Below are 14,172 nucleotides of genomic sequence, written 5' to 3'. Positions count from 1 at the left end.
AATTTTGGAAACTAATAAATAACAGACACTACAATATTTGATTAAGGCACTTAGCTGGCTTAGTTAAGATTTCTCTAAAAGATTTATAAATCAGTGAAATTACAAAATGTGATTTTTTTCATAGAATCTATCAACATTGTATTTTTTAAATGAGATACTTTAAAATTACATATGAGACAAAGTACATCCTTAATACAAAATGAGCAGTTTGCCTCAGTCTATTTATTTTTAAGGTATTCATCAGCTACTTTTCTTACTTTGCAAAAGTTATCATAGGGATTTAAATTTTATTTTGAAAACTGTATGCCCAAAGAACACCCTACCCAGGCTAAGCCAACCAGTTCTCAAAACTTCTGGCCAAGAAAGTAGCACACAGCGCTGGGATAAGCACTAGGTTGTAGCACAGCAAAGCTGAGGTAGGCCCTCTCTGGGCTGGAATTTCCCGTGTTTAAGATCAGGAAGCTCTGATGAAAAAGAATGCGACAATGAATATATGCATGTTCATGCATAACTGAAAAATTGTGCTCTACACTGGAAATTGACACAACATTGTAAACTGACTATAACTCAATAAAATAAAATTAAAAAAAAAAAAAAAGATCAGGAAGCTCCTGAAATTAGATCACAGGCTGCATACAGTGCAAAGCTAGGTGGAGGTTACCTGCAGCCCAAAAGCTGTAGGTTTGACTCTCCTCCTTTACTCTAAAAGAGTAAGAGTTTTAAACAAACAAAGTAGTTAACTTACTTTAATTTGTATAAAATGTTCTAGTTTTGAAAATTAGAGGTACTGCCTATTCCAAGAAAACTCAATTTTGGGAAAATTAGCTATTTTCCGGAATTGTGCCAACATGAAATATCAATGGGCACTTTTGAATTACTAATGTATTTTATATATATTTTTTCTTCCTAAAAAACAACAGTGCAAGAACCTGAACAGACTTATGAATCAGAGAGGGGTGTTTTTTGGTCTATCATTGTGCCTAATTTATTGGTCTTTTAAAAAATCACTTTTTGAAGTTTTCAGGTTTCTTTTCCTTTTTGTCCTCTAACTTGGTTATACCATACTTTTCTTAAAAAGATGAACTCATTTGGTTTTTCTTCTCTCACATGAATGATAAATTGTATTATCACTACTAACCTGTGGTTTGACCAAATCAAAAAGGTCTTCTTTTAAGAAGTAACAACTCTAGGGTTTTCAGGATATTGATAGTAAAGGACTTTTAAAACTATGTTGCCTTTTTTGCAATTGTGCATACATTTATTAGCTATGAAAAGGTACTATCTAAAGGCACTACTTTAATTTTAGAAAACCTCTGACAAGGTGATTATACCTCAATGACAAGTTTTCCCAATCTCAAATCAACAATAACTATTCATTAACTATTTACTCAAATTCTATACAATGCCAGGTTATATAAACTCTAATGTAAGTGAAATTTCAAAAAGAATTCACACAATTTTATAAGATATCCGAGAGTTAGTCACTTAAAGAAGTGGTGATTTATTAAACCTCTATATTTTTATTAATAATTTAATCTCAAAATTTTACATAAGTCTCCTCCAAATGCAAACTTCTTCCCCAGCACACAATGTTTTACACAGATTTGCTTGTTCCTGAAAACCTAGGAATTAGTTTTACTCAAGTGGCTCTTGACAGAGGCTGTGATTAAAGACTACAAATATTAAATATTCATGCAAATAAACTGATATTGGTCTCAAGTAACCACTATGTAAACAACACTCCTAAAACTGATACACAAAATGCCATTTTCAGGACCTGAAACTTTGAGGGATTTCATATTTTTCAAAGTTGCTTTCAAGAAATTAAAAACAGTCAACCAACCACACCAAATTTATTATGCTAAAAATTATTTTTGTGGCTATTTGGGTAGTAAGACTACAGAAAAAACTTAGATGTTACAAAGTTTGTTTTTTGCTTGCTAGTTTGATTTCTAATTTCAAGCTGGGGAAAACTCATTTAAACACCAAGACTCGTATTTGTCTGGAAGGAAACAGAGACTTAAACTCACTCATAAAATAGACTGTATCTTAATTTTAGGAAAATTCCATCAATGGATCCTTCTAACAAATGGAAAGCAAATATCTACCCAATGTTGTTTCAGACAACTGAAAAGTAACATAAATACAGATGTTTTAAGTCTAGCATTCTGTTTGATGGTGTACATTTCTGTGGGTATCACTTTAGGTAGCATTGTATCTCTGTATACTTGTTGCTTCTTCAAGGGAAGTTTTTCTTTTCTCTAAATGGATTTAGACTGAACATAGTATTGCTGTTCTGTGCATATGGTAGAGTTCTGTTTGAGTATACAGGCTTATACAGGCTCAGAGGATTTGTTGGGATGGAGAACACTACAAAGGAAGACATGCAGAAATGATCTTTATCTCACACTAGAACACTATGAAAAGGAAGTAGACGGCTGGCATCCTACACATGCTGTTATTTGTTTTATTGTCTGTCTCATGTAATGCCTAGTGGGGTCAAAGTGTGAGGTCATATCCTCATGGGTCTGAGGTCCTCTGAGAGAGGAAATTCCCCCTATCTGTCACCTTGACTGAGGCTGATCTTGCTTTAGGATTTAACAACTGAGAAGGCTGGTTTTAGACTAGGAGGAGGAAGAAATTCTTTGGTCATACTCCAAGAGAGTCCTGTTAGGGAAGAAAATATGACCCCTGCACACAGGACTTTTCTTTCTATGGTTAATCCTATTAAAGACCCAGTGATAATGGATGCAGGCCAGGAGATGCATGCTCCAGGAGTAGCCACATTTCTTGCAGCTCTCGTAAATTTCCTGTTTGCATTCTCTAGGAGAATCTTGCTATAAAAGTTTTAACTTGGTCTAGGTAGGCCCATGTTTGATATGAAACAGTAGAGAATAGCTATGGCCTGGGAAATCCTGCTTCAGGAAATGTAAAAGCCTAACTGCAAAGGAATGAAAATTCAACTGGTCAGAGTTAGAACACTAGTTGGTGGCTTAAGTACGGATTACCCAGGGACATCTAGAAATATTGGAAAGGAGACAAGAAAAAATATTGTGAAGTAGGACGGCAGGACTCAGGCCCCATATATACATATTTAATAAAAATATAATCTATTTTTAAAAAGCTAGTGAACTCTGGGTCATAGTGGTTATATTGATATTTATATAAATATCTTACCATCATATATAGAAATCTCTGCATCTGTATCATCTTTTTTTGCTTTTGATAAGACCCACCTATAAATAAAATTGAAAAAAAGTATATCATTAACATAAAACTAACAATTTACAGATACAAGGCATATCAGAAACACAACAAAATATTATCCAACACTCATTTTTCATTCTAAGATAAATGAATACTTAGAGGCTAAATAAGGATGTCTATACATAATCCTGCAAGGCTAGAGTTAAATTAAATTTGGAATCTGCAATTTATTAGCTGTATGATCATTGATAAGGTACAATAAGCCTCAGTTTCCTCACTGGTAAAAGGCAGATAAAGATAGTACTCACCTACCTACTTAGGACAGTGTTTGGCACATAATAATAAATAATAACTTTTGTTGTTTTTTAACCATTATTTAGGATTGAACATTAACTTGAATTTGTCATTTGAAATTAGTTTATTAATATCTGTACTAAGAAATGAAGAAATAAGTTTTCACTTTGCATTCATAATTCATTTGTATATTTTCTTTGTATAAATGAGTAACAATTCAAATTAAACATTTCTATCAATAACAAAAATGTGTTAAGGTACTGGTTTATACCGTCGAATAAAGCAATTTAACATTTTTTTATAGTTCTGCAGTAGAAGCAATTTTCATAGGCTAACAACCAATAATTTCAAAAAAGCTAATCAAGGAAAAAATTCTCTTGAATGAATACTCACCCAGCCAACCTTCCACTATCAAAAGTTTCTGTAAAATATACGTTTCCTATAGGTTGAGGTGTCTTATATTTAATCTAGAAAACAGATTTTAAAAAGCTAAAGTTATTCATCTTACAAATATTTTAATTAAATAATCTCACTAATTAAGAACTTAGTATGGAATGCACATATAGATAATATAGATAGAAGGTGACATGGTCTCTAACCTCAAAATAAAATACAGAATATAAGAGATACATGATGGAAAAAACAGTATATACAAACAGAGAATACACTGTCTCCTAACACCGGAAGAATGGAAGGAAGTCAAGGCTTCATGATGCAGCTGACATGGCCTTGAAAGGATTCTAACAGGTGACAATATTGGGGGATAAAAATCATTAGAAGCAAAAGAAATAGCATGATCCAAAGCATATAAGATGAAAAACTTAGTAAGCAGGTAGATTAGTTTAAAATTAACTCTTAAATTTTGCATGTTATATGCCTAGAGAACGATGACACCATTCTGAGAAATTAGGAACCCAGAGGGGGGAAAAAAGATTCAATAAAGAAAGGATTGAAAAGCAATTACCTACAAAGCATTGTTTCAAGTGCCATGTAAGTCTTAACTGCAAAGATGATAATGGTGGTGGAGGCGCTGATATGATGGTTCTTTTAATCCTCATAATACTTCTATGCAGGAAGTACTATTATTGCTCCCATTTTATATATGATGAAACTGTGAGAGAGCGGCAAGATAATCTGCCCACTGTTGCACAGTTAGACACTTACAGGACTTAAAGATACTAGCCTAGGCTGTCTGGTTCTAAAAGTTATATACTTAATCACTGGACTATACAGAAAGCACCAATGAATGAATTTAAAAGATTACATTTATTGACAAATTATCAAAAGATAATTTAAATTGATGATGAATGTATAAAATTTCACCTACAGTAATAAATTTTTGTCCTTTCTGAGTCAGCCTTTGTGATTTTACCTATATGATTATGAGATTTCGTCTCTCAGTCTTAAGAGAAAAGGATGCAGAATAACTTTTTCTGTATTCATTGTCCCTACTCTTCCATAATAGTATATTTCCTGTCTGTTTAAGGAAGGAAAATCAATAATTAAACAAAATTCCACATAATTACTAACAGGGTCAAGATTCGGCTACCAAAATTGCCAATCTCCTATGAAGTGTACTGAATTACAATTTTACTGTTGTCTGTATTTTTATGGATTTATGCAAAAATGGGCAGTGGTATCACAAGAGGCTTCCATCTGTTAGACAACCCTTTCAATCACCAGCATTTTATACTTTACTTGTACTTTACCATATCTAGATTATTCATGCTATAAAATTAGAAGCATTAAAAATGATCCTTTTCCATTCCTTATCATCTTTTCAAATTATCACCAAATGTAGTTAAGAATGTAGATATCTGTCAATTTCTTTAAAGTATTAATCCCCAGAAACCCTTGTAGTAGCTGTATCTAAGTCAGTCTATTAGCACTTTGATTACTACTTACTTTCTGTGGATCACAGAACCAAGTTTTAAAAGAAATGTCCTTGTGGAGCTTAAAACTCAACAGGAGAAAGAACACTTGCATTTGCAAATAAAGAACTCTAAAAGGAAGTGAGGCAAAGAAGTCTATAACAGCTATGTTTTTCTCCTTGGCCTTTAAACAGCAGCTAGCACAGGATAATTAATGTTTTCTCACAAACAATATTTCTGAAAAAATTTTCTGATTGTTCCAATATTAGATATGAATATTCTTCAATGTGAAAGTTCTTATGGATTGTCAGAATGTACAAAAACCTCTATAAAGTCTTACAGACTCCTATCAGTCACCACCTCAAAACACACATCTGAAGGCTGAGACAGAAACACTGTGAGTCTTACTAAATGTCTACCTCATCATTACTCGCCTTTCTAATTCATCTTGTTATTTAGTATTTTCTTTTCTCAGAGAAATATAGAAAAGCTACTTACTTTACTTCTAGAAGAACTGAAAATTATGCTACTTTTTCTTTTATCTGAAAAAGGCTGGCTGTGTCAGAAATAAGACTAAAAACCGTTCTCTTAGCTAAAGTATTTAGTCCCCTTTAGCCAGTGACATACTCCTAGTTTAACAGTAAAAACCTTCTGCGTATTTACTTAGTAATAAAACTCTGCTAGTTGCCATGCACAAATTTCTTTAGTACATAGGCACCCTAAAAGACACGGCAACAAAGAGTTGGAAAAAAGCAATGTTTTTCTACTTACGTAAAAACTAAAGACTACTGAAATGGAAATGGATCTTAAGAGATTAGTCACCCCTATATATTATGTAAAGGAATAACTTAAAGCTTATTTCTCAATAACCTTACCTCTGAGGAGAGTGCATCTTCATTAGCATCAATCTCTTCTGAACTTTCATCAAAATCTTCCATCTCAACCCTATCATCCATAAATTCTGCATTAATTGAGATGAATAGAAGACCCAAACATAGCTGAAAGCCTTGGAAATGCATATTGATTATCTGTGAAATTAACAGTAATCAGTGAAAGTAAAACAAAGTAGTGAAAAACATGTGTAAGTATACTTATAAAGAAATAATTTCTCCTTAATACCTTTCTCTTTTTCCTGGGATGGCTTTTAAAACAAATCATTAACAAAATTACTTAAATAATGCTTTGAATAAGTGATAATACAAACTTCAAATCTCACAGGATTCTACAGCTGAAGGAAGGCCTGCTTCTAAAAGCAAAGAGCAAACAGCACAAACCTAAAGATATGGATAACAGTGATCACCAGACTCGTAATATGTGGAGCCCTTTTTTAAAAAAAAAAGGAAAAAAGGATCATGATTCCTAAATGTTTGCTCAAGTTACTTTTTTGTTATAATGTTGCTTAAGTGTATATAAACATACAATTGGAAATTTTATAATTATAAAACCAAGTAATTATATAAACACCAAAAAAACCCAGAAAAGTAATTTTATCACAATGTAATGTGTTAAATCTTTTACTAAAATCAAATCACAGCTAAAAAAAAATCAAGCAAATATAGGTTTACTGCAATCAGGCTGACTGCTATAAACAAACTTCTTTTGCATTTATTACCCTCATAACACTATGATGACTCAATTTTATAACCATTTCTCTATTCAAATACTGCAAAATTTGTTTCTTACAGCATTAATTGAGATGAGTAGAAGCCAAATACTATTTAAATAATTACACCCTCCTCTACTCCCATTAGCATCTTAAAAATTCAAGTTTTATTTCTTTGACAGTGGACTTTTAAACAAGTAAATCTGAATCCTGAAATACTGTGACAGTCCTTGGTTATAAGGTGGTCAGTTATCCAGATGATCCAGAGTATAGTTATATTACCAACAATATGAAAAAAATTATTTAAAAAGTAAATTCTTAGAACTCTTAGATCCTCTAGAACCTGTATCTACAGACCTATACGAGTCTACTTAAGAAACACTGCATTTACAATACAGCACTCTACACCCACCAGAATGCTTACAATCAAAGGGAGACAATAACAAGTGTCAGAAGGATGTGGAGAAACTGGAATCCTCATACACTGCTGGCAGGAAAATAAAATGAACTTTGGAAATAGTGTGACAGTTCTTCAAAATGTTAAAAATAGAATTACTTTATGATCCAGCAATTCCACTCCTTAGATGTCTACCCAAGAGAACGAAAACAGATGTCCAAACAAAAACTTAGAATATAAATGTTTAAAGAAGCATTTTAATAATAGCCAAAAAGTGGAAGCAACCCAAATATCCATCAACTGATGAGTGGATAAACAAAATGTGAAATATTCATACAATGGAGTATTATTTAGCAATGAGTACTGATGTGTTACAAGAATGTGAAACATCATGCTGAGTAGAAGAAGTCAGTCATTAAAAAAACCACATATTCTATGATCCCATTTAAAAGAAATAGGTAAATTCATAGAATATTGGAAAATAGGTTAGTGATAGTCTAAAGAAAGGAGTCAGAAGAAAGGGTTAGGGAGTACAAGGTTTCCTTCTGGAGTAATGAAAATGTTCTAAAATTGGAATATGGAAATGGTTACATAACTTGGTAAATATGTTAAACCCATTGAACTGCACTCATTAAACAGGTGAACTTGCAGGTATGCAAATAAAGCTATTTTTAATCAATATCGATAAAGCTATTTTTAGAAAAGAAACATGAGACTATAAAAAGTATTTTTCCATATAGTTAGTTTAACTAACCTTTTTTTTTTTAACTGAAGTATAGTTGATTTACAATGTTGTGCTAATTTCTGGTGTACAACATAGTGATTCATTTATACATACACATATATATATATTCCTTTTCATTTTCTTTTTTGTTATAGGCCATTACAAGGTATTCAATATAGTTCCCTATGCTATACAGTAGGACCTTGTTGTTTATCTATCAACTAACTCTTTTTAATGAGATGAAATCTCTATATGAATATAGGGTCAGTTAGACTTGATTTCTTCTAGAGACCACTGGTGACAACTCTAAAGTTTACTTTGAAAATGCATATTTAAAAAAATTAACACCATTCTACCATAATATGAACATTCTATATTAAAAGGTGTGTTAATACCATCATTTTTATGCACCCAGGCAACAAAAAACATGATGCATACTAATCACAATTTAATTAGAAGAGTTTAATCTCTCTTGAGTCATTGAAAAGGTGTAACTGGAATAGAAAGTAAGTGTAAAGGGATCAATTTGACTCAGTAACAGTAAGGTTGAGTTTTAAAAACTTTTCCCTTATTGGCACAGGAATAAGTATATTTGCAAATTGCTTATTAATTGTTAATAACCCTAAAAGCTTCATTGTTCTAAAAGTTTAAGAGCCTTCCATAACTTAATAATGTAGTAAAAGGTGCTTTTCTAGACTCACTATCAATAACATTTAAGTAAAATAGAAATGCATAAAATAATAGCAGTATTCTTATAATATTTTTATATCTATAGAATTGGTTGTAATGTTTCCTCACTCACTTCTGATTTTAGTTGAGTCTTCAATTCAATCTAGCTAAAGGTTTACCAATTTTGTTGATCTTTCCAAAGAACCAATTCTTGGTTTCACTGACTTTCTCTATTGTTTATCTATTATTTTTTTCATTTATCTGTTATCTAATCTTTACTATTTTTTTCCTTCTGCTAGTTTTAGGTTTTCTAGTTCCTTAAGATGTAAAGTCAGACTGTTAATTAAAGATCTTTCTTTTTTAATGTAAGTGTTTACAGCTATTAATTTCCCTCTTAGCACTGCTTTCACTCTATCCTATAAGTTTTGGTCTATTGCATTTTTGTTTTCATTTGTCTCAAGGTACTTTTTAATTTTCTTCTGATTTCTTTTTTGACCTTTTTGTTTTTTAAAAGTCTGTTAATTTTCACATATTTGTGGATTTTCCTGCTTTCTTTCTGCTACTGATTTCTAGTTTTATTACACTGTAACTGGAAAAGACATTCTGAATAATTTCAACTTTTAAAAAATTATTGACTTGTTTTGTGCCTAATGTATGGTCTATCCTAGAGAATATTGCATATGTACTTAAGGAAAATATGTATTTACATCAATATTCATCAGGGATATTGGTCTGAAGTTTTCTTAGGAGTGTCTTGTTGATACAGGGTAATGCTGCCCTCATAGAATGAATTTTGAATTATTCCTTCCTCTTCAATTTTTTGGAAGAGTTTGAGGAAGACTGGCATTAATTTTTATTTCGGCTATTGTTAGGTAAAGTGTTCTGTGTGACTATCAGGTCCAACTGCTCTATAGTGTTGTTCAAGTCTTCTAATTCCTCATTGGTCTAGGTAGCTGTCCTAAGTTACACAGTTTTAGTGTGGCAAGAATTTGTTTATATGGTATAATATACAAAATTATTACTCACCCTGTTCCCTCCTTACAAATGTATAAAAGATAGCAAGCCTAGGGTTCTAAGTTTCCTGTGTGTTCCCCACTCCATACAGTTTGCTGTATCACAAAATATTTGTCCCTTCATCAGGAAGAAGGGAGGCAGTGAAGAAGTACATCTATTTGCATGTATCTTTGATTTTATGTATGTTCTCTACACTGCTTTACTCAGTCTCCCAATCAAATGTTAATCTTGTCAAAAAGTATCCTCACAGACATACCCAAAATGTTTGACCAAATATCTGGGCAGCCAGTGGTTCAGTTAAATTGATACATACAATTAACCATCACAGCCATCTATTCCTCAGGACACCTGGAATTATGTTAGGCCTCTGAGATTTTTTAATTTTCTACTTGGGTATTACTTTAATTAATACATACTGGTAACTAAAACTGGGTATTTCTTTCTAAATCATAAGTACCCAGAAACAATGAAAATATGGTTTAGGCAACAAACCACCAGATCCTATAAAACTGAGAAACTACTGAAGTCTGAGATTAGCTGAAATACTGGATATGGGAATATTATTTGGTTGTAGTAATTACAGAAAGAATGAATTAAATCTGCACTGAGTTTTAAAACGATCACTACAGATTCAAGTTCAAACTGACTAAATAGCACAATTTTCAAAATAATGGTTATGTAACCATTATAATGATACATTAATATTTATTTAAGATTTATATTACCTCTACATAGTTCCAAAAGAACTGCTTGAGGCAAATTACAAAACAAAAAACAGACAAAAATACAAGCTCATCGAGAGCTAGAATTCTCATTTCTGTATTCACAGTGCTAGCCAAAGAGTACTAGTACATGATAAATAGGGACAGATATATGTTCATAGAATGAATGAATGAATGCATAAATAACAGTAAAAAAGGTTATGAGGGGAGGGAAATAGATGTTACTAAGCAACCAAGCAGAATAAGTTTATTGCTATAGCTGCATAGCAACAATAAATCTGGCAAGATGGTTCTAGGCAATTAGGGGAAGGCCAGAAATAAAATGAAGGAGTTGTCACTGTCTATAAAAGTCTACAAGATCCTTGGAGGGAAAAATCCTCTTCTAGAATTTAACTCCTAGAAAAATTTGCGGATTGAATCCTTACACAATAAATGTCTTTAACTATGGTTTTATGAGAGAGAAATGGTTATGTCAATGCTTCTAACATTGGCCCCCTGAAGTTTTTTAGAACATTGTTAAAAGTTAACACAGTTAAAGCATTTCTATAGAGAAATGAGGTAACAATCTAGAATTGCAGCTTTATGATCCAATTTAATATGGGGGAATTAATAATATTTTTCAATTTTACTCTATATCTATAAATAAACATCTCTTATTGTGAGTTATTTCAGAATCTTGCTATAGACATGCTGCATTTTAACAATCTAATTCATAATTTACTAGTAAACAAAAGTAAAAATTTTGTGTTACCACATCACAAAAATAAAATTGGATAAATTTTCACCAAAATAAAAGGGTATTCTTGGAAGTATCTGGCTATGTAGCACATTAAAAAAAAAAAGGATCACAAGTAAGGTGAAGAGGTAGGTAATAGTGGCATCTTAAAGAGCAGCCTCCTTCCAAAGAAGCTCCAAGATTCCATTTGAAATGCAGGTACTTTCTCACAGAAAAAACAAGCATGCTTCAGAATAAGCTGCACCAGAGATTTATAAATTTTGTGGTAGCTCATGTTTCCAGAAATTCAGGGGAGGTTAGTCAGTAGACAATATAATTCATCATTCATGAATTCATTTAACAAATACTTATGGTTGTCAATTATGTGCCAGGCATGATGTCAGATACTGAATTTACAGTAATTAGCAAAACATAAATGGCCCTGATCTCAAAGAGCTTAGAGTCTGGGATGGAAAGCAGATATTAAACAAACTACCCAGGTATAACATGTAAACTTTAATGAGTGACAAAGAAATTTTAATAGTTGGTAACTGGGGAACTGAACTTACATGGTGGGAGAAGGGTTGGAGAAAAACCTCCTTGAGAAATTTACAAAGTGAAGTACAAGGGATGGAAAGGACTGATTTCCTTAGGCCAAGGACAAAGGAAGCTGCATGTGAGAAAAGGCACTGAAAAGGGAAGAGTGGAAGAAGGAGAACAGAAAGAACTGTTTTGAGTACTGACTGTGTTTTAAGCATATTCATTCCAACCATTATAGCTACTCTGTAGTGAAGATACTAGTAGCCCATTATACATAAGGAAAGTGAGGCTCAGGGAGATAAGTAACTTACTTAAGAATACAGAATGCTACTAAACAGAAAAGGCAAGACTCAAAGTCAGGTCTAGCTTCAAACTCTACGTTCCTTTCATTAAGGCTCTAAGGTTAGAAGGTTTAACAATTTAATCTTCACTAAATGGCATTAAGGTTATAGGCCTATAAAATAAGGTCAATATTTTCTTAGTATATTTCATGCCTTACACATACATTCCAATTTCTGTGGGGTTTATATTTTAAAATCCATATTTTGATGTGCATCCAAGTTATACAGTATGTACATATAGTTAGCTGGTTAAATGGCCTTTAAAATCCTTCCAGCAAAGATTTTAAAGCAGCTTAAAGCTACATAAAAATAAAAAAACTAAAAACTTTATAGTATTACTTTATATTCCTATGACACTTTAAAATTTTACAGTGTTCACACAAATTTTAGGATATGTAAGAAGTTACTTGCATTTCTTAGAAAGCTCAAGGATAAACAGTAAGGCTTACTATTGGAACTATATCACATGCTAGATAATGTAAATGTTTCTAGGCATTACCTTTCTTTAACAGAAGCACCTAGAAATACTGTCTTCATTAACTGTTAATACTTTTCCCTTCTTGTTTTAACTTCCTATGATAGAGAGAACAATGACTCAAAGATGTCCACACCCTAATCCTTGGATCCTGTGTTACCTCACATGGCAAAGGGGGCTTTTAGATGGAATCAACGTTGTTAATTAGCTGACCCTAAAATAGGGACAGTATCCTGGTTTATGGATGGGCCCAATATAATACATGGACCCTTAAAAGTGGAAGAGGAAGTGAGTGAGAGCAGAAGAGATCTGAATAGTGAGAAGGACTCCATCTACCATAGGGACCTTGAAGATGGAGGAAAGGGGCCCCTGTGGGTGGTCTCTAGAAGCAGAAAACCACCTTCAGCTGACAGTCAGCAAGGAAATAGGAACTTCAGTCTACAACACAAGGAACTGAATTCTGCCACCAACCTGAATGAGCAAGGAAGTAGATCTCCCCAGAGCTTCTAGTAAGGAATGATGCACCTTGCCAACACCTAGATGTTAGCTCCGTTGAGATCTGTGTCAGACTTCTGACCTATAGAACTGTGAGAAAATAAATTTGTGTTGCATTAAGCTGTTAAGTTTATTGTAATTTGTTATGGTAGCAAGGAAAAACTAACATTTTTATCATTCCTGTACTCAATTCTAGCTTCTTTTCTTAGTTGGTAAGATCAATAACATTTTTCAGTCCTATTGCCTCCTGCTCCCTGTTGACCTTGCTGACTGCCTCCTTCTTGATGCCCTCTCCTCCCTTGGTTTCGATGACACTATTCTTGATTCTTTTCATTTTATCCTCCTCCTTCACAGGCTTTTTCTGTAATCTTCTGTAAATGTTGCTGTTCCTTACGGTTCTGTCCCCAGGCTTCCTTCTTACATAACATATACTCTTGACTTCTACCTATAAACGCTAGCTAAGGACTCCCATATCTTATCCATAGCACAGAGATCACTCTTTAGTTTCAAATCACTATCCATATTTAAGGATGTCCCAAGCCCTCCATTAATTTGAACCTGGTCTTTCCTCCCAAACCCCTTCTCCATCTCCTCAATTCCCTTCTCCCATTAACTACACCTCTGATCAACTAAATTGACCAAGTTACTTTGCCATTATCTTAAAGTCTTCCTTCTTGTTGATATTCCGTATCATTCGTAACTAAATGCATTTGGGTATTTCTTGAATGTCTCTTTCTATCCCTATGCCACAGTCTTAATTTAGGAATCCACCATTTCTGAAAAAGATTAGTAAACTCCCACTTTGCCTCTTCACTTCCAGTCTTGCCAATCAATCTATCCTCCACCTTCTCTCTAGCATGAATTTTCTAAAAAACAAACAAAAGTCTTATTTTACTACCTGTTATAAAAATGCTAAATAGTTTTCAGCATAAATTCTTCCCTTTTAAAAGACTCATTTCTTTCACTCTCAACACTCACCTATTAACATATTCATGCTTTTCTATATGCTTTCTTGTAACTGAGATGCCTTTCAGCTATCCAGTTTTAATGGCTGAGGACTCACTCAGCACGATTATGCCTCAAAAGTAGTGTATGAAAAATCAAT

The 14,172-nt window shown here is 32.9% G+C and overlaps 1 protein-coding gene across 2 annotated transcripts in view; it reads right to left on the bottom strand.

Annotated features, from left to right (window-relative positions):
- The window catches only part of CLGN (calmegin), a 40,795-nt gene that overhangs the window by 24,815 nt on the left and 1,808 nt on the right, over nucleotides 1–14,172 (bottom strand). The window contains exons 2-5 of one of the 2 annotated variants that reach the window (XM_031465641.2): nucleotides 13,044–13,157; nucleotides 6,248–6,400; nucleotides 3,895–3,968; nucleotides 3,178–3,236 (exon numbers count right to left, since the gene is read on the bottom strand). In XM_031465641.2, the coding sequence (XP_031321501.1) occupies nucleotides 3,178–3,236; nucleotides 3,895–3,968; nucleotides 6,248–6,391 (277 nt within the window). In that variant the 5' untranslated portion in view covers nucleotides 6,392–6,400; nucleotides 13,044–13,157. Of the gene's footprint in view, nucleotides 1–3,177; nucleotides 3,237–3,894; nucleotides 3,969–6,247; nucleotides 6,401–13,043; nucleotides 13,244–14,172 lie in introns of those variants that run through there. The other variant, XM_064493977.1, reaches the window with a different exon arrangement.

Source organism: Camelus dromedarius, chromosome 1 (genome assembly GCF_036321535.1).
Source record: "Camelus dromedarius isolate mCamDro1 chromosome 1, mCamDro1.pat, whole genome shotgun sequence".
Taxonomy (NCBI): domain Eukaryota; kingdom Metazoa; phylum Chordata; class Mammalia; order Artiodactyla; family Camelidae; genus Camelus; species Camelus dromedarius.
This window is presented reverse-complemented; position numbering and strand designations above follow the sequence as displayed.